At 35.5% G+C, this 24918-nt stretch overlaps 1 protein-coding gene across 4 annotated transcripts in view; it reads right to left on the bottom strand.

Annotated features, from left to right (window-relative positions):
- Positions 1 to 24186, bottom strand: part of LOC306879376 (calcium-dependent secretion activator 1-like) — a 77102-nt gene extending 52916 nt beyond the window's left edge. For all 4 annotated transcript variants that reach the window (XM_079432251.1, XM_079432252.1, XM_079432253.1 and 1 more), the window contains exons 1-3: positions 23607 to 24186; positions 4505 to 4618; positions 645 to 977 (exon numbers count right to left, since the gene is read on the bottom strand). In XM_079432251.1, coding sequence (XP_079288377.1) covers positions 645 to 977; positions 4505 to 4618; positions 23607 to 23945 — 786 coding nt within the window. In that variant the 5' untranslated portion in view covers positions 23946 to 24186. The remainder of the gene's footprint in view (positions 1 to 644; positions 978 to 4504; positions 4619 to 23606) is intronic.
- Positions 24187 to 24918: the final 732 nt, after the last annotated feature.

Below are 24918 nucleotides of genomic sequence, written 5' to 3'. Positions count from 1 at the left end.
AGTCATTTCACTTTCCGTGTGAATACAGGGACACATGCAATTTTTTCTCGATTACTCTCTTCATCCCCAAATGACTGTACTTCTAGACAAACATCATAACTGTGCCAGCACAGAAGTTTCTGTAAGGCAGGGGAATTTGATTTATTATAAACTCAAGGACAATAAAACCAAAGCATGTCCTTCAGTTGAGAAGAACAAATTATTTTAGATCTAAAAATATTATGTCGTTTGAAGTAGTCACAAGGGATCTTTGCCTTACTAAGAGCTCTTACAATGGGGATGTTACCGTAACATTACACTGCGAACACTAAGGGGATGTTAACATGACGCGTGTATTTGCATTCAAAGTAGATTGAATGCAACGGCTTGGAACAGAACACAAGGATCTTGATATGCACAACAAGGAGCATCGCAACAGCCAAGACATCCTTCTGATGCAACAACCAACAATTAAACAACAGCAGAAGAGGAATGCTAGATCACAGCCTGCTTGAATTACTCTTTCATTTCAAGGCAAAACTAATAAAATACAATCCCTAGTTTGTACATACAAGTGTCTGTTCACCCAAAATATTTTATATAACCAAAATGCTGTATCTATCTACTGAGTCAAACAGCTCCTCCCCGTGGAAGTTTCCACCTACCTGGCAAGCCTGGTACAACAGCTGGTGCTCAAACTTCTTGATCCCCAGGATCTGCTGGAACATCTCGTAGAGCTGTTCTTTGCTCAGGATGAGCTCGGAAGCAGCGCTGGCTGTCATGCGCTGCTGTGCCTTGCGTGGGTCTTCGTCTCCGCGGTAGATGGTGTCAAACTTAGCCATCCAGGAGCTCAGCACAGTCTCCTTGCTCAGACCATCGATCTCTGGCAGGCTCCGGACACGTTTCTCGATATGGCGCTTGAACACCTCGCGGCAGTCCAGAGCAGATAAACCTCCTGTTTGGACCATCTTAGCAACACGATCGCTCTTCAGAAAAACCTGCAGTTCACACAGACAAGGGGAAGGCAAAACATTATTCAAAACATATTCATAATTGGAGTTTTGTGATTTTTAGTCAAGTACATGTGCTATATATCTAAACAATGACTTAACTGACCTTTAAATCTACAAATGTAATTTCATTGAATAAAATTAAATAGAAATATTTATTTAATTTTATGGTCCCACTTTATATTAGGTAGCCTTAACTAATATGTACTTACATATAAATGAATCATTTGGTACAATGCACTTATTGTGAAAATACATGTTTTTACTTTGTACTTATATTTTAAAAATACATGCATGTAATTACATCTGTAATTAATTTCTGTAATAACATTTATAATTACACTTGTTGACCCACCCTTTATATATTAACCCACCCTTAAACCTAGCCATAACACCAAACCTGTCCCTAACCGTACCCGTATACCACTTAAATAGCAGAAAATGTATTTTGCAATGCAATATGAACACAATAACTACATTGTGCTTATTTTTTATGCAAGTACATAGTAGTTAAGGCCACCTAATATAAAGTGGGACCAATATGATTCTTTAAATATAATACTATTTAAATGTAACTGAATAACTAAAGCCTACTGGCAATTTTTGTTAAAAAAGTGATAGATATGTCCCGTTTAATCTTCTTGTATCTATAGGACTGTAATTAACAAAAGACCAAAAATTGCACTTGCCAAGTCATTTCATTGGACCTTTAAAGGTGAGGAAGTGATAAAACCAGGAACACAGTTCTGCCCTTCAAAAAGTTTCACTTGGGTGACTTCAAAACATTCACTGTGTTTTCAATCACTCCAGTCTGCTAGAGGAAATTATGCCTCAGTGCTCCTTTAATATTCTATGCTGTGATAGATACAACCTCATCTACAGTGATATACTGCAGTAATATAACCAACGCCATTAAAGCCATGGAAAGCAAAAGTAACTGTAAAATTTCACAGCTTTGAAATGATGGGATCAGTGTGGGCAAAAATGTTGCCGTCCTATGGGCTCTCGCTCTGAATTATTCAGAAGATATTTTCTAATTCAAACTGGAATAACGGGAGAGAACATTCGTGATTTTATTCTTTAGTCCAACCGAAATGACTATTGAGTTCCAACTCTTTTCCTATTCGCAAATCTGGTTTTATAGAGGTGCGAGTAAAACATGATATATGTTTTTCTCAACAATTGGAGTGCTTGGCAGCTGCTTTTCTTCGTTCCATTTAAAAGCCCTTCTCCGTTCAAGAAGACAAATAGAGCTTTAAATTGCTGTCTGGTCCCAATCCAGACTGCAGTTTACTATGAGCTTCTCGTTCTGTGGCCTGCTATGACAAACTGATTTTGAAATTTACAGTTCCGCAAACAAGCCCTGCAATGGCTTTTTTAGTTGGATCATTATGGAAACCTCAGGGGAAAAAAACTGAGCATGTTTCAGAGAAGTATTGCTTCAGTCTAGAAAAAGTTTGTAAAAATAGGGCACAATGTACTGTGTTAAAATGAATTTTCCATATTGATTTTCTCAGGTGGTTTACCTGTATAACACATATTGTGTTTTAGGGTTAAAGGAAATTTCCTGACATAAGATTAGCAGTTTTTTCTGTTTTTCTACAGATTTTATGAAGTGTAGCAGTTCACAATTTGCCCATTTCATAACTAATTGCCTGTTATATCTGCAAGTTGTAGGCAAGACATACATTTTAATTTACTGTATATGCTTAGCTATTAATTCTTGCACGTCTACACACTAGCACTCATGAGAATCTAGTAATTGCTACTGGCTACAAGAAATCATTATTTACATCTTTGGCAATTAAACACAATGCACATGTATTAATGATTTCATATGTGAGGCAGCCTAAAGTATTTTAATACCCACTTTCAGCCATATTGCGCAAGTGAATTAGCATGCACAGAGGCCCAAACCACAGCAACAGGAAATAATGTGGTGACCTTACCACAATATTTGAATCCATTAGAATAGCAATCTCTTCACAGAGCATGTGTAAACACTTGTGTTTTAGCTAAGGAGAGCTGTCCCTGAAGGGCTATTTAGACACTCTCATCTCTATGGTAATTCACTTACAAAGTCGTGTCATCCTCTAAATATTTTGTCTAATCTGCAGTGCAGTAACTACAACTGGCTACGTAACATTTCAACACACACGGTACAATAATCAACGGGTCATTGTTGTTTGCCATCATTAGCCAGAGCTAATCGCCTGAAGGAGAGGTTAACATGTCACAACCTTACACGGACAGAGACACCAAACTCATTTGAATTCATTCAGCACACTATTCTTTAGAGGACAAATTGGTGATTTCACAGAATTTTTTTTATAGTAAAGCACCTATTATTTTTGGCTGCTTATTTTACTTAAATGTCCTTTATCTAATTTTACTGTTAGTTTAAAGGCACTATGGGATATTTTTAGGAAGAAAGCATAAACAACTAATTGTCAGATATCAATGAAATGTGTTTTCATGTGTGTTTTTGGGAAATCACATTTCTTTGTAACACTGAAAAAAAACAAGAAGTTAAATTTACTTAATTTTTATTTTGCAAGTTCTTGCAAGCATATTTTTAAAGTAAAATTTAAATACGGAATTAAGTAAAATCTACTTAATTTCCTTTGCTAATTTTACATAACTTATTTAAATGAATTTAACATGGCCAGGCAGAGTTTGATGAGTAATTTCTACTTAATTATTTTAAGTTTACCCTGCAATACTCAAGTACATTTCACTCAGTCACAATTTGTAAACTTCACTCAAACAACATAGCACTGAAAAAAAAGCCTATAAAGCATGTGGTTAAGTTACACTCACGTATGTAAGCAAGTAGACAACTCTTTATTCCTTTAAATGTAATAAGTTGACGCAATATAGTTATTAACTGAATGAACACAGAGACCTGAGTACTTGGCACATGATACACAATGACAGTGATAATCAGTAAATAGTGTTTCAGAATGATAATTTTGAGTAAAAAATTAACTCCAGATGTCACAAAACAGCAAATTACTTAACATATTTGGTGATTAAAAAAAAAATCGGATTATTATCAATGTTGAAAACAGGTGTGCTGCTCAGCAATGTTATTGGAACCAATAACTTTTTTTCAGGTTTCTTTAATGAACAAAGTTAAAAATAATATAATTTTTAATGTCTTTGCTGTCACCTTTTATTAATTTAATGTATCCTAGTTAAATAAAAGTATTAATTTCTTTAAAAAAATTACTACCCATTCACTTTTTAATGGTAGTGCACAAATCATTATGATATCAGTAACATAACAATAAACATAAAATGTACATTTTACAGTTTAACAACATTCCTCTTTGACTAATAAGGAATTTTATCTTTGGTCAAATATCAAACCAAAATAGGCTGATAAGTCTGATGCCTAAAAAAGTGTAGATGTTAAAAAAAGGCTGAGCTACCAATAATGCCATGAAGTGATTACTTGAGCAATACAAGGGTCAATTTTCGCCATTCATTCTACTGTTGCAATGATACTTCACCTCAAAATAGCTCTGAACTGCATTGATGAAGGCTTCATCTGCCACGATCTGTGTGTCTCCTTTGAGAAAAGACTCGAAGCGGTCCTTATTGGTCTGCAGCTGCTGCTTGGTGATCTACAAGGAGAAATGAAAAATAAAACAATGTCAAAATTCAGATTTGTGGTTTGTGCAAAAACCTCAACAATATTTCATAAAACCAGTGCATTCGTTTGTAGTTATTATAGATAATGGAATATAAAAATTGGTAGCTTATTAATCAGTGGCTCAATCTAAAATGGTCTCAGTTGAATCTATTATCAGATTTTGCACACTCAGATATGGATCCAATTCTATTACGGTTCAGGACTAAAGTAAATGATGTTACCACAAAAGGGTTAGAGATTTTTCAGAAACAAATGACAAAGCAAAGTGGGTTTCTTTTTTTAGCAGGAGACATTTAATATATCCTTGTTTTTCCCGAAACACTCCCACAAGAACATATAGTCTCTTCTCAAGTCTACACTTAAAAATATGCTTTCTGCTTTAAGCTAACAAAAAAGAAACACCCACCTTCTAACTCAATCACACACATTCTCTCTATTCTCACAGCCAGATATCTCTAGCTATATCTCTCTCACACTCATTCTCTCACTTGCACGGTCTAATTTGAACTACCTAAATCTAATGTGTACCTAAATCTTTCATATTTTTTATATATGTTGATTTTTCATGCATAATACATCTTATTTCACCGCAAGCATACAAACGCTTCTACTTCCTTCTCACTCTCTCTCTCTCTGTCTCTCCTAATGTGATTCATCACTCTCCCTGAATGTCATCAGGGCACAAGATGACAGAGTGACGAACGGGTAAGCAACAGAGTGAGAGAAGTGTTGTGAAGGAGAAAAAGAGCAGACCAAACAGTATCCTCCTCCTCCTCACATAAAGCAAAAGAGCGAAGCACTGTGTTTTATGACGGTGGATATCAACTGGTTTTGCATCAGGGCCCAGATTTTACAGTGGACATAATGTTGCACCCCAACACAATGAATTGTTTTTTTTTACGTAGTTATATTTAGTAATATATAACTTTATATATTTTAAAATTATATATTTTTTATGTTTGGAGGAGCTTGAAAATTCACAATGAATTGATATAAAACTACATTATATTATATTATCACTTACATCAAAAGAGTTGTGTTAAGATTTTTATTTATGAGCAAATGTGTTTGGAACAATATAAGGGGCATTAAATAATGACACTGTATTTTCATTTTCTATGAACTATCACTTTAACATTACTATGAACTCCACAACAATAGGCAAAATTATGACACAACAGGTTGAATGGGAAAATGGTCAATTCTGTAAACGCATAAACAACAGTGTGTGATTTATCAGCCTAACACATGGAGCAAACACTGGGCCAAATATTGTATTAGGCTGCTGAATACGAGAAGTGTGCAGCCATTAAGTGCATAAACATATCAATGTGATTTCAGTGCAATTACCAACAAAGGCAATATCTCAAAGCACAAAACACATTGTGGTCAGCACAAACCATCCCAATTGAACCAGTATTTAATCCAGCCTGGTTTGTGTTTTCTTATCATTTGTACACACTACATTTGACGTCTACAAAAAAAACATGCTGTTCGTGCATAGATAAAATCTGTAAAGTCGCAAAGATTAAAGTCTCAAACCCAAAGAGATATTATTTCTAAAAGTTAAGACTCAACCACGCCTTCCTAAAACGCCTCATTCAAACATGCCCCCACAAATCTACGTCACTGTGTGGGAAGATTTGAATAACACCGCCCAAATCTATACGCAAAGAAAGAAGGCGTAACTTTATTCTCGCTGTAGTATTGTTGTTGCTGCCGCCATGATGTGGAGATGCTGTTTGTTTCCGAATATGGTAAGGGGCGTAAAATTTCCATCACACCATTATTATTTATTCCCATCTTCAGAAGAGGTTCACAAGTAAAATCACTGTTTTATTGTATAGTATAGTATACATTAGTACCACATGGCTCTCTGGAATACTTGATCCTAAATGGTCCATCATGGCATTCTATGGTCAAACATTTCGCATAATGACCTTTGAACTGTGTATAGGAGCACATTCTCATGCTTTCCAACATAGCAGAGCTAGTTTAATGTCTTGCGTATACCTCCACTCTTTCTTCTCACGTAATAAAAAACTCAAATCAATATTTCATAGGTTTTTATTTATTCATTTGGTAAGTACCAGTGTAATAAGCAGAAGAGTTTACAGTGAGCCTGTGATTATCACAAAACATAAACCCCCTCCTCTTCTAATCATCTTGTCAGAATACTTTTAGCAAAAATGACCGGCTGACTTTACGTAGTCCCTGACATATCGTATTTTTATCCATATTGTAAAGTATGTGTTTATTATTTCTGTTTATGTGATAAAAGGCCAATAATGTGCATGAATATATTCCTTTTTTCTAGTTTAAGTCACTGTTTTTTTATCATCTCACTAAAACATTCAAAACCTTTAAATGTGCTCTATTGCTCTGTCATACATATGGTGGCTTGCTAAGCATTGCAAAAAAACTCAAAGTTTAGCAAGATGTTATGTTGCCATTCGTCTTGAAACCACCAGTGTGACAAAATCTAAAGGAAACAGGGTTTTCTGTGTGCAAGTGTGTAGGAGGAAGGTGGAAAAGTACAAAGTAGCATGTGCCTGTGAGGCATCACAGCACCATCTGTGTTCATCTCCCTGCTACTGTCCTCTTTCCTTCACACACACATAGAACAGTTGACTTTATCTGCTTTCTGAACTGTCTGTACAGAGAATACTATAACCCTGAAGAACAGCTTGGAGCCCTCAATATTTCAGAGTATGCTTCTCTCTTTGTTATTTCCAGAATAATTTTTATGAAGGCTGGGTCCAGGCACACAGGAGGTGATGTACTGTATGTTAACGGTCTAGCTTGACAGCTCTGGAGTGAGTGTGTGTGTGTGTGTGTGTGTGTGTGTGTCTGTCTGCACGCTCCATATGATGTGAATATAACATCTATGTATTTATAATGAAGACATTCAAATGCAGTAAAGGCCTCATATGCTTTTCTGTGTTGGCATATTTCATACTGGAACAGGATGCTGAAAATAAGATACATATCAAAGGGAGGGTACACTGAAGAGAAAGATTATAAATTTTAAATGCATCAGGTCTGTTAGAGGTTTATTTTGTCAATGTTTTGAAGTACATTAGCATATCTATGGCCTTAAAACTAACAGACATGGACTAAAAACCTCTCCATTTGCAACACGTTTAATGCTAAAGGAAAAAAAGAAAAAGAAAGACAGCTGGAAAAGGAACACATTGAAATGATAATGATGAACCTGCCCATTACCTTTATGTTTACTATCCCACAATTTTAACCTTAGTGTCTAAATAATTATTTTTTTATATCTAATATAATTATATAATCTTAAATAATTTAAATTATTTAAATAATTTTCCGTAATTGAAATAAAACTGAAAACAAAATCTAAATATTAGATGAAAAGCTTAAACTTAAGAACTTAAACAAAAACCAGAAATACTGCTTTGGCAAATAAATAAATAATACAATAATACAATAAATATAATAATAAAATGAAAGGTGAAAAAGTAAAGCAATATAGAAATATATTAAAAAAAATGGCATACACACTTAGCAAAATTATTAAAATTCAAAATTAAATTTAAATGATAACTGAAAATATAAAAATACATGCTAATTTAAAATATTAAAAACACTGTAAAGGCCCGTTCACACAAAGGACGATAACTATAAAGACAATGATAAAGATATAGTTCTAAAGATAAAGATATAGTCCACACCACAACTACAACGATAAAAGCACAGAGAAAAGATATCGTTGGAATCACTTTCAGAACGATTTTTTTCCAGCTGATGAACCACACAAACATTGACACCCAATCAGAATCCATCCTGCTGTAACGAGCTCAAGAATTTAAAGCTTCAGCTTTAGAGCATGCGCTAGAAAAAACATACAATATCGTCCGTTGGTGTGCACGCTAATATCTTTATCTTTATCTTTAGTTATCATTCTTGGTGTGAACGAGGCTTAATAGTATATAAATAATGCTAAAATAAAGGCTTTATGCATTTGTGTGTTTCGCAGGTGTAACACAATATAGAACATCACCATTTTTTTTTTATAATTACATTAGGCTGTGAAGCACCCGTATATTTCTCTCTACAGAGCCCCTAAATGCAGGTGTGACCAATATCCATCAGCATTTTAATGGTACCTCCACCCCCATCCAAGATTTTCCATTGATTCCCTCTGGATCCCTCTTATCATGATTGCCCTGTAACAGCCTGATTCATTTGTACATACTCTGGAGCAGTCAAACACATAATTCAACCTCCATCCGTCACCACCAGGGGAGAATGCAAGTTCATTTTAAATAAGTAAATGCTTCCCTACAAACAAGCACAACAAACCTGGTGCTCTTTAAAAAAAAAAAAAAAAGCATTTTAATCGCAATCTGATTTTTTGTCAGAAAGAAAGAAATGCGCCTCATTAAAAGGTAGAATAAGAATTTTCCTCCTCCGCAACCAACTAGCAAGAACCAAAATATCTAGTCCCATTGTAACATCATGTTTCAATAGGAAATATGTCAACACAGAATGGAAAAAAGTAATTTCTCCAATGAGCAATTCGGTAGAATCACCTAACAAGAGAGAAATAACAGATGGTTCATCTGGGCTTGAACATTGTTGACTTATTGTCTTTTTCAGCTTCAGCTAATCAGACACGAGACACTGTTTCTTTGGAAATACTATCCTAATGCATTTTACTTCAATAACCTCACCTGATGAATTCATTCTCCTGCTATAACATTATCATTTCAGCAGCCGTATCTTATTTATAGCGTCATTTCCATTTTGTTCGGGGGAAAAACAAAAGTGTACATTTTCTTTTGTGTGAATGAAGAAACAGCGGAAGAAAATGAGGCACTCTTTCAGTGTGTGTGTGTGTGTGTGTGTGTGCACTCAGCAGCAGACTGCAGAGTCGTTAGTAATTATGATAATTGCATGAGTGCAGCAGCTTTTGCTGTGGGCCAGAGATGATGCATGAGAGAGAGAGAGAGAGAGAGAGAGAGAGAGTGAGAGAGAGAGAGAGAGAGAGAGAGAGGAAATATGGATGAGTGATTATAATGTTACTCCACAGAGAGGGAAGTTTCACGTTTGCATTTCAATCGTTAACATCTTAATTATTTTCATAAAAGAAAAGAACGTCCAATTAAACCAAATTTTATTTTAAGTTATCTCAATGTAAATTTGTTTTTGTATTTCCTACATACAAGCTTGGCACCAAAGAAAGGGGTAGATAGGGGGAAAAAAGCAAGTTACATAACTGAATGGGGGAGAGAAAATGGAGGTGTTTGCCAAATTTAGACCCAGACAACTAAATGAAATGGAACAAGAGGCTGAATTTAAATGGAACACACAAAGCCAAATTCAATATAGCACTCTCATTGTAATCATTTGTAAGTACATTATGTTCAACTTAAATGGATCTTCCCTCTTGCTTTCAGAGTTTAACTTAAACAAAGTATTTCAATTATATTAATGCATTTTGATAAGGCTTTTTGATTGAAGCCATTGCATGCTAAATTAAAGAAAAAAGATTCAAAATTAATTGGCAACATTAATTTTTGAAAGATATTTTTGAAATTAGTCTCTTATGTTCACCAATGCTGCATTTAGTAAAATAAAAAAATAAAAACAATTTAACATGGTCTTCTATTTCAATATATTTTACAAGGTAATTCCAGTGCCATAAAAACATTTCTTATTATTATCAGTGTTGAAAACGGTTGTGCAGCTTAATATTTTTTGTGGAAGCTGTGATACATTTTTTCAGGACCCCATGATAAATAATAAGTTCAAAAGAACAGCATTTATTTGAAAAAAAATTACTTTTTTGTAACAATGTAGAAGTCTTTTGATCAATTTAAGGCATTATTGCTAAATACAATAATACATTTATTTTGAAAAAAATCCTACGGACCCCAAACGTTTGAATAATATTCTACAGTACTTTCAGCATCTGGAAAGATAACATGCAATTTCCATGTTTAGTTTCCTGTTAGAGAAACAAACTATTGAAAAAAAAAAATGCATTATTATATTATATTATAAGTTCTACCTAATAGTCAGTAATTTGTGTTGCTTTGGGAAGCGGGCATTGGTGTATTGGAAAATATATACTAATTACCAGTCATTTTCACTCTGCCAATAAATTGAAAAATCCTTTTAACATTATATTAAATAAAAATAATATTTTAAATTGATGACATAAGACATACTTTATCTTATACAATCACATATCTATTATATATGAGGGAAATCTGAAAGAATGAGATTGTGTGGTTAAGCGATACAAATAGTGTGATTCTGCACAAACTCATTCTGTTGTACTGATGATGCTATTAGTATGTGTGCCAATGAGAATATCAACATATCAAATATAAAAGAGGTCATGCACTTTCTAGCAGAACATTTTAATGCTTGCTGTACAGTGGATGCAATTAATAATCAGAACAATAAGCTAACAAGCACATAGAAACCATCCACTCACACGGACACACAAAATCCTTGAATAAATGAAAGAAAACAATACCAGCAGCACTGCAGTTACAAATACATGCACAAACACTGAGCAAATGCTGTCAAATAATGTGAACCCTCTGAATACAGGGCTCAATCATCAAAGCTGATTTGGCTTAGGAACATTAGCATCACAACATTCCCCAGCTTCACAGGACTCCCTGGAACTGATCTGCCAAAGGGGAACAGAGTGTTCTGCATTGTCCTGCAGCCCGCAACTCTTTTCCTCCTCTCCCCTCCCTGCGTCCCTCCATGGCATTTTCTATGCTTAGCATGATGCTCAGAGCGCAGAGGGGCTATGAACCCACAAAGCCAGAGCTGAAAATAGCAGCTGGTTAGTTTTGGTGTATCTGAGCCACAAGGCAGAGAGACCGGCCCTCTACTAAGCACAATACATCCAATTTTAATAATCATGGGAACCAGCATTTAGCATTTCATACGTGCTATTTGAAGGGCTCCATTTTGGATTTAATTCGAATTCATATTCGAATCCTTCAGCCCTGAACTCCACTTCATCAACCATGCTTAAGATGATTCTGGTAAAAAAAAAAAAAAATTAAATAGAAGGATGAGGAAAAGGTAAACCTCAAACAGCTGATATTCATAAAAATAGCTTGGCTGCAAGTGTTACAATGCCTTAATATAGCAGTGTAATAAACAAAAATTTTGAACAACTAACATTTTAGACATGATATTTCCAGTTGGAAGGAACATATTTCCAAACACAGTCACAACAAGTCATCTCCGAGCAACACACAGAGGTGTTTTGTTCCTGGCTGAATAAATCAGTTGAGGGAACGAGTCAATGGCTCATTTGTAATGAGAGTAGTTTGTTTCGTTCCTGAATGAATCAGCATTTTGAACGAATCGGTTGAAGGAATGAATCAATGAATCATTCATAAAGGCAGTAACTGCGTCCCAAATGAGGCACTACACTATGCACTTATACACTTTGTACTCATGCACTCAACAGTGTAGTGTATGAATTTTATAAGGTTATTTTGTCATTAATAACCAGAGTCTGATAGCCCCTCCCCCTTCGCAATGTAATTAAATCTGTGACAGTTGAGTGCATGAAGTGTTCAACATTCCACACTTTATCTAAGTGCATCATCCGGGTATTTAAAGTGCACTTTTTCTTTTTGGAATTTTCTGTCTGAATGCACTACTCGCACTATTCATGCTACAAAACGTCATAGAATAGCATACAAGTACGCAATTTGGGACGCACCTAGTCACTTGTCGCCACCTACTGATGTATGCATGTAACATACAGGAAGAGTCACTGAAAAATACCCACAAGTAATACACAGTTTGTTTGTTTATGACATGTCTTATCATAAGGAATATTATTTAATTAATTTGCTACTGCTATTGAGTGAATTTTGTATTAATTATGATTAAAGTAAACATGAATTAAAGTAAACAGTGAACATGAACAATTGTATTTAGCCTACTTTTCAGCAAGGATCATATCTAACTTGGAAAAACTGTAAAATGTGTTAACTTAAATATTTTTTAATGTGAACTTTTTTGTTTATATTTTTTTGCATTTAATTGTTTCTTTCTCTCATAACCCTGTGTTTGCACACATTAAAATCCTTAAAAATCTGTTTTCTAGATGATATCTTAAACTTAGTTTGAATGATGGGTAAATATCGCATTCGCTTAAAATTAAAATTTAACATTATAATCATTTAAAAAATATATCCAGTAAAATTCCCCATTAGGCCTATTGAACAATTTTTTATCTTTTTTTTTCACTGTATTCACCCACATGTTCTTGTTCTCTCTAGTGATATAGTATTGTTGTAATTTAAGTCTTGCAAAAAATATACAGTATATATATATATATATATATAATTATATTTGATGCATTGTTTTTTTATTATATATATTTGAAACTGCATTTTAAGTTGCATTCAGAATTCATCTGACTGAGGAGGCACATGCATGTTGCTTTTGTCCTAATCTGTCTGCACTGACTGCATCTTTTCTGTCAGAGTAGCATTAATTCTTCACGGGAGGAAGCCATCTTACAGACTCTGTGTGTCACATGGCACAAGTTCTTATTTTTAGCTGGATTAGTGGAGTTTCAGGCAAGTGCTTTCACCCACACACACGTTAGTTTTCTCTGAGACAGACACGCACACCCATTAACTCTAATACTGAGCATGCTGTAGCTTTTTTCTGTCACACACACTGTCTCGTACTTAGATACCTCTCAGCTCACATAGAAGCACCAAAACCTTCTAAAGGCACTCTCTCTGTTTTTCCATCACATGAGACTTTTAGCCTTTCCCATCATTTCCCCCACTTTACTCCCTTACTAACTCTGAACATGTCTTTTTCTTGCCTAGCGCTCTTCTGTCAAAGAAAAGGCTGGCTGTGGGATGTCTTTTGGAAGTGTGATTAAAATGCTATGCTTTCACAATATAGCGCTATTGCTATACTCTGTTCTGCCGATAGATACTTCACCCGCACCCAAATCCTACATCACAGTCTTATTGTGCTGTCAATACGCCGATAGAGTGTTAGACAGACAATGTTCGCACACAAAGAGACACATACACACATATGAGATGAGGTCCAGGGGTTTAATTGAACATATTTAAAAAGGCATTATGGTGTGTTGTGAAGTTTTGTGTAAGCAAATGCAAAGTAATCCGTTTGCATTTCCTCTAACACTACTGCTCTGAGACGAGCTTCTGTTGCTTTAGGCTTTATGTTTCTGCTAAAGTTCTGTATATGCTTAGGGTTGTTACAAAGGAATATTTTATTACAGTGCTTGCGAGGCAGCAAAAGAGCTGTAGTATGAATGTCAGTGCGGCTGTTACTAAGACTCATTTTTGCTTTTGTACAAGAGTTCTATAAACAACAGACTGCCCATTTGTTTGTGTGTGTGTGTGTGTGTGTGTGTTTAAAATGAAGAAATGGTTAGGTTGGGTTACAGAATCAAAAATATCTCTATAATTAAAAATTGTAAAATATTTGTTAAAAAATGTAAATGTATTTATTACTGAACAGAGGTTATATGTTTATATAGACGATGAAATGCACATAATTTAAGTATTAATATGTTAAACGAATGCAGCTTATATATGAACAACTTTAGAGACATACAAATGTTTACAAATCCATTTAAATTCAAAGAATTTTGAATTAATTAAATTAATAGGTTGATTTTATTGCATTTAATAAATGTAATAATTAAACATGTTCGGTGACACCAAATTTACCTAATCTGACATTATATATCTGCCTGTTAGTTTTTATTTTGCTTTTTCAAGAAATGGTTATGTTTAGAGGTAGGGGTAAAGTTAATCCGTCGAACACAATAAAAAAATATCTTGTAATAATAAAATGTGCCTTACAAATATAAGTATAATATAAATATAGTATAAATAATTTGTACTTTTCTAAAGTTGTGTACACGTAAATTTATTTATTTTTTATTTTTTTCAGATGCTGTCAGTAAGTTCATATTGTTTCATTCATACGTTTAATCACATACCCAAATACAAAAATACATGCCTAGATGGTACAACTGATGTACAAATCGAACTGAAAAAAACAACAACAAAAAAACACTAGATCAACTACTAAGTTGTAACAAACTGTATTTTTCTCCTTTGGCCATGTCTTATATAATCTATTCTAGGCCATAAAATGGGCCAAGACTGCATCTATTCCCCCCTTAAAAATAATAGGATAAAAGGGGTTAGAGGGAGCTTTCATGCTAAAATGTAATGGATGCTCTCTTCACATGTTCACTGTCGAAATAAAGACCTTGAGAAAAACAGAAGGTCATATCGGCCTGCCAGGAAATAAAGGAAGAGGGAGAGACAGGGAGCGAAAGGAAGGAGTGCTAGTGCCGCTTAATGGATTATAGGATATGGAAAAAGCTGGATGGGAGGGAGGAAGGGAAATAAAGAGTGTGTGTCTTCTGGTTTACAAGAGGGAGAGTGGGTGTGAGTGGCGGTGATGGCATGAGAAAAGTCTGTCACATGATTTAGAATAAGGGCCCATGCAGGCAGCTCTCCTAGAGAGACACGGCTGTAGTGCCACAACAACTAGTAGCTACTGTTCATCACACTAGACTGTGACACCATCCTCCTCTTCCACTCCGGCTAATACTACTTCCTTTCATCCAACTCTCCATGCCTCTAGGCGAAAAAACCTGCAGACTTATCTAAGCAACTGTTCTGGCTCAAGGCTAGTGATAGACCTATATTGGCCAGACTGATTAACTGGCTGTTTTGAGATTATCAGCATCAGACAGCCAATAACTGTTCCCACTTGGCTAATTAACTCTTCCTTGTGTCAGTTGTGTCCAAAATCTACAAACAGCCTTAAAAATTTATAATAAACATTTGAATTAATTGAAATATTTTAGTGAATTTTGAGAAAATATTGTAATGTATCTTTATTTAAAATGTGTAAATCAAAGTTTAGAACATTAACAGATAGTATAATTTACATGTAAACATCCAACAATTTATAAAGAAATCATTTCTTTAAACACTATACAATACGGTGAACACAACTGTTAGTCACCTTTTTTATTTCGTAATGTTCTGTTTTTCAGCTCTGGATCAAAAAAAGCATTAGCTGCACATTAAAGCATATTAAAAACATACAAATTAAACACACTCTTTTGCATGCCAAGTGAAATTTAACATATTAACAGGTAATATAATTTACATGTAAATATCCTACATTTAGAATTAAATAGTTAAATGCTATATGGTGAACACAACTTTAAGTGTCCTTTTTAGTTCGTAATGTCCTGTTTTTCAACTCTGGATAAAATCTTTTTGCTTTAGTTGTACATTAAAGCCACAAAAAATCAACATATTCCTTTGTACGCCAAATCAAAGTTAGTTTTGGTTTGCTTCCGCACTGTAAAAACTAGAGGCTTGTTATTATTTTTCTCACCCCTAATTGAGCCGTCTATATCTTCAAAGTGCACAAATATGAGAAGCCAATTAGTGCCGAATAGCAACATAAATTAAACATAAGTTTTGCCTCTAATTGATCATGGGCAGGACACTTTATTTCCATGAATATGAATATGAATAATGAAAGTCTCATTAGGAGCTTTATTAGGGACGAAGTAAGTTATCCATAGTTCCTGAAATATAAGTGTGACTGCACATTTATGATTAGGTATCATCTTAATTACATCAAAACAAAGAAAAATGCACATGTGAGAGCAAAAAACATCACCTTTTATCCCGTCTCATCTCTGTTATGTAAATGCATTTTATGGTCTCCTTGGGTCTCTTATTCAGTCTTAATATTTACATAAAAGTGCTCCCATTGCTCGAGCAGATGTCCCTCATCTAGTCTTTCTCAGACTTCTCTCAGAGCAACACTTATCTAAATAGCCATGAAAAATCACACATGTACAAACTCATACAAATGCATACTTCCACACATACTGCAATGCCCCTAAAAATATGAATAAAAATCAACACTTTTTCAGCAAAAGCAAACGCACACTGCTCTGGCTCTTTATAAATGTAAATATACTGTTCCAAAAGTTCAAACACAGCTTTCAAAATGAGCATTGATTAATGCATATGGATGCAAACATTTTCTGTTGTCCACATTTACACTGAAATGACCTCGAACAGTATTATATTAGTCCTTGTAATATATTATATTTATTTCTATATTATATTTATACTCAGACAATATAAAATCATAAAACTTGTACATTTATATTCATATTTTTGTCTATTCATCTATGTATTGATATATCAATATCATTCCGAAATCTAAATTTATCATTTTAAGAGCGCTAGGCTAAATTTACTCCAGAGCATGGGTCATAAGCCACCATTTATTCCACTATTTAATAATTCACACTCAAATGTGAATGACCTGCTATATAAAGGAGGTTTAAGGACCTTCCAGCTGGATGTTTATTACTTCTGACTAAATGAATCTGCCAGTCTCTCACGCTCTCTTCCTCTCCTTACCTGTCCTTTTCTCTCAATGTGCTTAATGAACCAATAAATTCCATCCCTCTCACCCTGTTATATTAATAAGGTAATTTCAGAATCTCCAAATCTCTTCTGAGGAGATCCAGCTCTGGCCTTTCAATCAAACATCCTCTTATCTCCACAGGATCCTCACCTAACTCCTGCTCCATCCAGCTGCCATAACCGCTGCCGTCTCTCAGGCTCTCCTAATCTCCTGTCTGACCTCCACTCTCTTTCTATTATTGTCGCTGTCATTGCCTGTCCTCAACCTGTTCCCTTCACTACAGACCCTTATGTCTCTCCTATACCTTATATATTCCCCTCTCTGTATTATTAAGCATTAGAATTAAAGATTTTTTTATGTTTTTTTTATTATTATTTTAAAGAAAACAAATATATTTTTCCTTAAGTATTGAAATCTCCATAAACATCCAGCAGACTATTTTTGTAATATTTTATATCATCACTTGGTCCAGTTTCATACATCGTGCCCTTTAAGTGATTTGTAATGGACAATTCTCAAATGTATGTCTCTACATTGGCCAAATAGGTAAGAATTCTTTGCTAAGCCAGTCTGAAGACTTTGATGTGCTTTCTGCCTGTCAATCATTTTGGTCGTTTATGCTGCAAATATATGGGACGTAGGAATCTGATAGTGTAGCTGAAACATTAAATGCCATATTTACTTTCATTGTCAGTTGTTTGTCTGTCATGCAGGAATGCTATTTTCCTTCTGTTGTTTTTTGACAACACTGAGACTTGCTACTGCTGTCTTACTCTATCTTTAATCAATCTTTGAGGGTGGGGTTTTGGAACAGTGTCTGTTCATACTGCAAACTATTGGTTTTGTTTAACAGCAAAATAGCAAATATAACGCGGATCCATTAATCTCTCTCATCCTCACTGACCTGTTTTAAATTAAATCACTCATAAAATCACAACCCACACTGTCTGTATTACTGATGTTACTGACTGTTTCATATGTGCAACTTTTTGCCAGAAAACAAAGCATCACTTGAATTTAAATTTCCAGTAACATGTTTTTCAGCTTATTAATGCAAATTCAGTTTTACATTACGTTTTTTATAACAAAGCCCATCACAGACAAGACCAAAAGAGACTATTTTTCTTGACGTATTTTTATGTTTTTCTTCCCTCACATTTTTTAGTTTTCACTACTCTATAAATTTGATTTATGGTTGATTTATGAAAGCTGGTTACTTCATATTTTGCATTATTCAGAGATTTTCTTAAATATGTTTTTTGAAAATCCTCATGAACTTCTAATGGAAATGTATCAAGCAATTTGTTTCATTAATATTTAGTCTTAAATTTAGTTAAATTTCCATCAGACATTTTATTAAAAAATAATTTCCCCCTCTTTTCTGTCTTGTCGTCTCCTTGTTTCATATTTCACAATGACCAGAAGCTCTCCTTTTGCTGCCTTTCAACATGTGCATGTGGGATTGCGGCAGAGGTTTTATACACACACACACACAAAACATGCTGGCAGTGTCGCTCCGTAAAATACCTCAATTGGAAATCAGTGGAGAATGAAACTGAATTTGTGAGCCTGGCAACTCGATACAGGCATGGTAACTTCATCCATCACACAAAGCTGCTCTGATTTTCCTTCCTGTCTGAACAAGAATGAAATCATGTGGCCAGCTAGGCCAACCCAGTGGGGCTCTCAGACCATAGAGGAGCCCTGTTGGGTCATTCTCGTTGGGTTTGATTGTGCTAAACGCTCTGAAACACAAAGTTTGTGTTCATTCCTCATTTACCCATCTTTCTTGTACTTGCCTCCTGTAATAAATGGAAAAATCTTTCGGTATCTCCTTTTGTAAGTCCTACAGCAATGCAGACATTTAACTGGTTTGTAAAGCCTTTTATGTGGGACAGGCATTATTTCTAGATAGATGCTATAAACAGACCCTCATTTTAATACGTGAACACTAGACATTGCATTAATAAAAGTCTCTAGGTGATGCATCTCAATTGAGACCAGCAGTTCAGTATATTTCCATCTTATTCATTCATAACCCTTTGTGTGTGATACAATCCGCACATTTACTGTATGCATATACAGTATATTTCCTCATTCTGCATATCAAAACAGCATGGGTTTTAGATTTCAAATACGCATCTACTAAAGGCTTGAACATAGATAAAAGGCCTAGCTGTGAGTGACAGTATAAAACTGCAGTCCCTTTGTGCTGTTTATCACAAGGTCAACAGCCTTTACAAGGTGTGACTGTGCAACACAAACAATAGTCAAGCGAAGCCTGTCAACATGTGATATCACACGCAAATGCACACACAAGCAAAAAACAATGCAGATGAAAAATTATAAATGTAAATATAAAATATTTTTATTCTGCAAAATACAAAGACATTTTCCTCCACCTTTGCTGCTTTGTGCTTTATAATACCAGTTCAATCAACAAGATTCAACAAGATTCAGAAGCATTAATATTCCATTTCAACTTCCATTTTAGACACAATAAAGGCAGTTATTTAGTCTATTTTTTTCTTCACCAATGAAAACAGTTATGAACAAAACTACAGCAGAATACCACTGTGAGTCACCAAGCAAAACACAGTAGAGATTTTTTTTTTTTTTTTTTAAATGAATGAATGAATCAGTTTTGTTGAAATGATTGACTGAACAGCTGCATGACTCACTCATTATTGGTTGGTTCCGAAATAAATCAGCATGTTTTAAGGGATCATTTGAATGAATGATCCAAACAAACACTGTTGTATTGGTGTGACAATGCAGCTTGAAGATGCTGATAAAAATTATGAAATACAAGGGCCAGAACTAACTATTTAGAGTATGTCTATTTATTTGTTTGTCCATTTATATATGTATGGCCCTTTCTGAAAGCAGATCCTATTATGGAAACAGGTAATTGTGACCCAAAATACCAAGTAATTAGTTAAAACACAGAAAAAGAGATAAAGGAGAAAAGGGTACAAAAGGAAACCTCATCTGCAGATAAGTTCAGCTGAAATGACACAAAGATTTGCTTAACCAGCTAAGTAAACGGCAATGAGCCCTTGAAAGCTATCACTGCCAGTACTATTCTAGGAGGTGTGATCTCTCAGCACGATGTACACATAGGGAAGTATGTACTGATCTAATGAAAATCCTTACACTTCAGTTTATAGGTGCGTCATAAAGCTAGAAGGTCTGGAGTGTGTAAGGGCCTCTGATGTGCCCTTGTTACGAGACCACCTTATCTGCTGAAATGAGGGGAAATCTACCATCCATCAGTGAATAAATCAAACACAGGAAGGATACAGATAATTGAAATTCTATCCTCCCCCAAGGCCTATGAACAAAACTGCTGAGAGATCTCTATCGTGTGCCTGTATCATCTGGGGTTCAAGCAAGGGCTCCCGGCCCAGACCAGAGGCTCTTGAGAGCAGATACAGGGTGAGTACAGGAGATGCTGCTGATAGCATACAAATTAGTCCAAGACAAAGCACACACTGTACAAGTTACCTCCTGGACTTAAACTAGAAATATGATTCATATGGAAACATTGAGGCTGTCATTCAACATTATTGAATTTTATAATGAACTGGCTGAGCATTGGAAGGCTGAGTAACGAACAGTTTGCTGAAGAGGTGAGCCATGATAAGTCCTTTAGATGCACCAAACTTAGATGAAAAACTCATCCAAGCTTTAGAAGAACAAAGATTTAAATCTAATTCTGGATTTGAATGCTTGCTGTTGTAAACACTGAATACTTGGATGCTTTAAGGTATTTTGTGAATAAACAAAAATGTAATAAGTTTTGTTATTAGCCAGTAGCTACCCTCAGTGATATCCAGGAGTAGAAACAGGTGTAAAATTGACAGCAAATTTAATAATAATATACCCAATGTATGGTTTTGATTTATAAGTGAAAGAGAAAAATGTGGAATACTGGAATTCTGGTGAGACAGAATGCATTATATTAATAAAATAGATTATTATGTCCATTGATATGGCTTTGGTTATCCTTTAAAGACATTCAGAATGACCATGCATAATGTTTTGGATAACATTAACTAACATTTGAACATGAACATAGTAAAGGACATATACTATGTCCCTGCTTTTACAGTCATACAGGAGAGACTGAAAGCTACTACATACACATTAGAAATAATGCATGAAGGAGATTTGATTTTCTTCATGATACAAAAACTGTGATTACTTAATGAGACATATGCTACAGCCATTACCTTCAATCCCCTGAGCTCCACTGATATCACATTAGCTGAATAAGTACCCATAAAACTAGTAGTCAAGCTTTCTGCAAATAAAGTAGCACAAACCGAAGAGTTAAAAAAAACATTTAATGAATCTTAGTGATGATAACCCACAATTAATTTGAAAATCCATTTTTTGCAGGGGTTTTTTTTTATTATCAAATTATCTTTTTCACCTAACACTCCAGAAAAACAGCTTTTTTTGTCTTTTTGATTATTTAAAATTATTTTCAACTTTAGTATGTTATTTTGTATAAAATGAGCATTAATGTGTACATACAGTATGTGGGTTAATTTTCCATCCATTATCTATATAGGCCTATATGCAATGATTTTATGTTCAGATTTATATTCAATGAGTAAACAGAAAAATGTCATGCTGTCATATAGCAATAATTGAATCTTATTAACTTACTGTATGAATTATATTGGAAAAGTTCATCTTAAAACTACTATAGCACAACATGATGCATCAATATATGTATTAGAGAATAGCCTTTTTTAAAAGCCTCTTGTAACTCAGTCTTTTACCATTCACCATACCTCTCAAAGATGTTAGTGCCTTCTTAAATTCGGTCAACAAAACCAGAATTAAACCCTTCCTTCGACTATGCTCTTGATAGATGTCCTTTGTGTCGATTCACAAGACTAATTCTGAGTCACTGAAATGATTGACTGCAATGACTCTTTTGAACCTAAAAGACCCGAACAGTGACTCAACTCTGAGAACCGTTGTAATGACCCAAATTCCACCAGCCCTGTCTCACCCATCTGAACCAGCATGCATTGTGAAGACCAGAGCTTTGACTTCTTGTAATGACAAACAGCAGGTACTCCAATGCAATGTTATTGATCAAAGCTTTTACATGTATAATGGCCTGTTTGACCTCACGTGAGGCTGCCTAGCATTGAATAACAATACTGTGGGACAAGTGCATTCAGTTTTTGAGGTCTATTGTGTTCACATCTGACTAAGCCATATCTTGGACTATATGCTGCTACATTGACAATGTCAGATGGCTTTTTATTTAACACATCATGCATGTCCCAAAATGCATGTTCACTATAAATTTTTTCTCTTTTCATGTACTGTGAAAATAACAATAATTAGGTCAAATCCATACAGACAACATTCTTTGTTTGATTTTCTAAAGCTTTAAGCTTTGTCTTATTTATTTAATAACGTGCAATAGCAAATGTGATTGTCAGAATAAGAATGGACAAAAGAACAGATTTTTTTCTTTTGTCACTTACTATAGCAGTAACTCTAGCTGTTAACTGTGGTTTCAGAGCATGTTGTAAATAGTCAGGGATCAGCTCGGATCAATAACTGAGGGAAATTGAATGTCACCTCTGAAAGACACCTCTCTGAACAAGCAAACATTTTTATGGTAGGATGGCTATAACAGGTTTCTTTTGTTTCTTCCAGGCTTAAGTTAATTATATGCAAACAAAACTCTCAAGGTAGCCTATTTCTGAACACGAGTCAGATTTGTTGCATTTCACTTAGACTTGTTTATTAACAGGCTTTTGAGTAAAATAGCATAATAAAAGAACGCAACGAAACCAAAATATGGTGAACTACGATGAAGTCGTCTTTACTTAATCGTGTTTGAATTTACTATGATAAAATAAGACGAAGTAATTCCATAATTAGGTGACATGATAAATATGTGCTTTTTCGACCTTCTGAACAGTGCATCCCGCGTTCGCATCTGTTACACCAAAAGTCACCTTGGAAGATGAATGAGTGGCGCGAGAGATGGCGCAAATGGAACTGAATATCCTATGGCCGCAAGACTGCACACAAACACTGACTTCCAATGCGAACGAGTCACATGACCGTACTACGGCAATGACACCGCTTTATTTTGGTCCATCAGACTCTTGAAGAATATCTATAATTAGAGCTCGTCTCGTGCGGCCGATTTTGACCGAACGTGCACGAATTCCTTCTCTTTTGGGGTCTCGCGACAGGAGCTCTAGAGCTTATAAGCAGCCTAAAATGAAGGCTGTGAATTTATAGGTGTCCCATGCAGGATACGGTGATTTTAGAAATGCTCCCTCACTTTAAGAGTAATATCACCTGACATACGCACGGGGTTTCAGTGCAATGTTTGCTGGTGATTGCATGACATAAAAGGTGCATTATGATGCATAACGTTTTTCTCAAGGTGAGATCCGGACACCTCGCGCTCTTACCTTCAGCTGTCGCCTTGCCATGTCGGTCGGCTGCTTGGCGTTGAAAGGATAGGCGATGCACCGCATCACAAAGACATAGAGTTGCAGCTTCTTCTTTCGTTCCTCTTCTTCCCGCTGCAGTTTCTCCACGTCCTCCTTATCCTGCTCGCTGGCGGCCGACGGGCTTGGGCTGGATGGTCGCGCACTGGAGCCTCGGCTGGCGAGCTGGAGCCTATCGGAGCTCTCGCTGGTCCTGCTGGGAGAGATGCGAGAGGATCCGGACTGAGGAGCCATCACCTCTCGGCTTTCCTCCTCCACTATCCCGTCCGATTCCTCTTCGCTGGAGGATGGATCCAACATTTTTGCTCTCGGAGGCGCTCGCCTAAGCGTACAAGCGAATTAAACGCACGATTAGATGTTTACGGCGTGGAAACGTATCAGTTTGGTGACTTAGCGTTCGGCATTCAGAGGGCTGGTCGACTGGCGGTGAATGTTTAATCTACTGAAACACTTCGGGTGCGGAAGCAGTCACTGCAATCTCTTCACACGGCCAGAGCAAAGATGCTGCTGCTGCTGCTGCTGCATACGTGTTCCGTGCTGTGCCTCCGTTCGCCAGTCATTGAGAGGGACTCGGGAGGAACGGAGATGGGAGGGGCGCGCGCAATGAAAAGAGCGAATGATGGCCACTTCCTGCTGAGTCTCGCGTGAGACGCAGGCGCTGTCCACGGTACTGGATGAGAGAGCGGGTCATTTCGGTCGCAAAAATGGTGTGGGTAGTTGACACCGAAAATGTGCTGTTATTTCATTTGACCTCTGGACTTCACTTACAGGGCAGGGACTTGCCGTATTACATAACCATATTTCACATTAGACGTGTGCTTTATTTTTAACGATATTTTTACTAGACATCATCACAATTGTGAGCTATTTATGTAATTATTATATCCCCAGTGTTGGGGTGTAACTAGTTACATGTAAGTAAATTATGTATGGTGAATTAAGGTAAAGTGGCCACCTTTGTAAAAAGTGTAATTTAGATAGGCCTACATATATATTTTTTTTATTTATTTTATTTTTTACTTTTGTTAACTTTAAGGTCCAGCTATAATATTTCAAATTGAATACAGTTCATGAATACAGCAACAACAAATAGAAAAAAATAAATAAAAATAACAATAATTAAAGGAACATTTGAAATGGTAACCATATGTAAAAATGTTTTCTGTCTATGTTCTCTAAACACTTTAAATTCATTTTAATTGTGTCCATATTTTAAAGCTTTATTCTGCAGCTATTTTGCTCCTCTCATCCTTTCTTCACTCCACAGTTTGAA

This window comes from Barbus barbus (genome assembly GCF_936440315.1).
Source record: "Barbus barbus genome assembly, chromosome: 13".
NCBI classification, from domain to species: domain Eukaryota; kingdom Metazoa; phylum Chordata; class Actinopteri; order Cypriniformes; family Cyprinidae; genus Barbus; species Barbus barbus.
The sequence above is the reverse complement of the archived record's forward strand: the minus strand, read 5'-3'. Positions and strand labels throughout refer to the sequence as shown.